Genomic DNA, 1,690 nt, shown 5'->3' with positions numbered 1-1,690 from the left:
GGGGGGGGGGGTACGGGACGATGGACACAAACTGTAGGTCAACATCCAATTGTCACAATAGATTTCAATCCTCCCAAAAAACATAATGGTTAACTTGCATGAACTAAAAATTATATAGCAGTGATTTATCTGTATTAAGCACATGCTTCAGCAAAATTCCATTAAAATTACCTACTTCTAAGACATAAAATCCAACAAAGCAAAAACATTTAAAACATGAAAATGAGCTCAAGTATCAAATAAGACATATCCATTAATTCTTACCTCAAGAGCTTTAAAAAAACATTCTGAATTGTCCGAAGACTTTAAAAACTTCACAAGAAACGGCTCTTGGTCAATTCTGGACATAGCTGAACTGTGAGAATAAGGCAGTCAATAAGAACAAAAGTCAATCGGGGAATTAAATGTTCAAGTCAACTATTTTTGTAGGGATATATATATATAGTTTTGAGACAAGCCCTGGCGGTCCTGGAATTCGCTCTGTAGACTAGGTCTGCCTGGCACTCAAGAGATCCTCGGCCTCTGCCTCACTCAAGCTGGCAAAAAAGGGTGTGCCACTACCGCCCGGCCTGCAAATCAGCTATTTTCTTATGCAGACAAGAGTGCCTAAGACATAGCTATCTGGCTCGGTTCATCAATTCATTCAAGATGTTTACAAAGGGCCCCAGAAGGTGGGCAAAGTCGAAGAAGAAAAAAAAAAAAAAAAAGAAAAGAAAAGGACACGGATCCTTGCAAACGTGAGAACAAAATGAACGTTCCTGATTGAATCCCCTGAGTCCCTTGGTTTGGTCCTCAGTCACTGTTCTCTTGCACGGGGCTTAAAGACGACGCAGGGCGCCGCTGCGGCTACGGGTACCCACAGCCCGCAAGATTTGCTCCTAAGTTAACGAACTCTGAACGCAAGCAGCCACCGTGCAAGGTCGTGCACGCTCGTCCGAAAGGCCTATGCGACGGGCCCAGCTCCCAGGGAAAGAAGAGTCCAGGCCGCGGCTCCCCGGGGATCTGAGGCCCACCCGCCGGTTAGGAGAGGCGCGAAGGCCGCAAGAGGCGCCGGGCGGCCACGCCGGCCGGGAGGAGCCGAAGCTCGCTCACCTAGGTGGAGCCCGAGGGCCCACGGGCACCAAGTCGGGGGGCGCGCGGCCGGCAGGACGGCGGCTGGGGTCGGGCGCCAGCCCGGCGCGCAGCCCCCGCCCTCGGCGGCGCCCCCAACCCGAAGCTAACGCTGCAGAACCCGGAAGGGCCAAGACCGGGAACCGACTTTCGCGCCAACCGAGCGGACGCCACACCTCTTCCGGAGGAAGTGGCGTCATCGGGGCCCGCTCTGGGAAGCGCAGCGGTCGGAAGAGGGCGGTCCTTGGACACGCTTTCCCGAGATGCTCTGGCGTCTGTGGATTGGGTTTGCGGCAACAGTTTCGGCCGCGGCGCAGCTCATCGTTTATGGCGGGGGGTTGCGGGCGGCCGGACCGATCAGCCTTAAGTCCAGAATGTGCAGAAGTGGGGCGGGGAGGTCCAGGGGCGAGTTCTGCCCACGGTGCTGGGCAGTCCATGAAGCTAATAGCGGCTTGTGGGTGGGAGGATGTTAAGATTAAGTCAAGGTCTGACTCCCCAAAGTGGGCGAACAATCAATCACTCCTTACCAAAGCCAAAAACAGTAACGGAAAGAAGACTGGGTGATGAAAGGCACGCTAGA

At 53.3% G+C, this 1,690-nt stretch overlaps 1 protein-coding gene across 1 annotated transcript in view; it reads right to left on the bottom strand.

The window, feature by feature from the left end:
• Topbp1 (DNA topoisomerase II binding protein 1) overlaps positions 1-1,249 on the bottom strand; it is a 51,285-nt gene extending 50,036 nt beyond the window's left edge. Inside the window, exons 1-2 of the mRNA XM_029481989.1 lie at positions 1,093-1,249; positions 265-355 (exon numbers count right to left, since the gene is read on the bottom strand). Of these exons, the coding sequence (XP_029337849.1) occupies positions 265-348 (84 nt within the window). The 5' untranslated portion in view covers positions 349-355; positions 1,093-1,249. The remainder of the gene's footprint in view (positions 1-264; positions 356-1,092) is intronic.
• Between the last annotated feature and the right edge of the window lie 441 nt (positions 1,250-1,690).

The sequence above is a fragment of the Mus caroli genome, chromosome 9 (genome assembly GCF_900094665.2).
Source record: "Mus caroli chromosome 9, CAROLI_EIJ_v1.1, whole genome shotgun sequence".
NCBI lineage: Eukaryota > Metazoa > Chordata > Mammalia > Rodentia > Muridae > Mus > Mus caroli.
The sequence above is the reverse complement of the archived record's forward strand: the minus strand, read 5'-3'. Positions and strand labels throughout refer to the sequence as shown.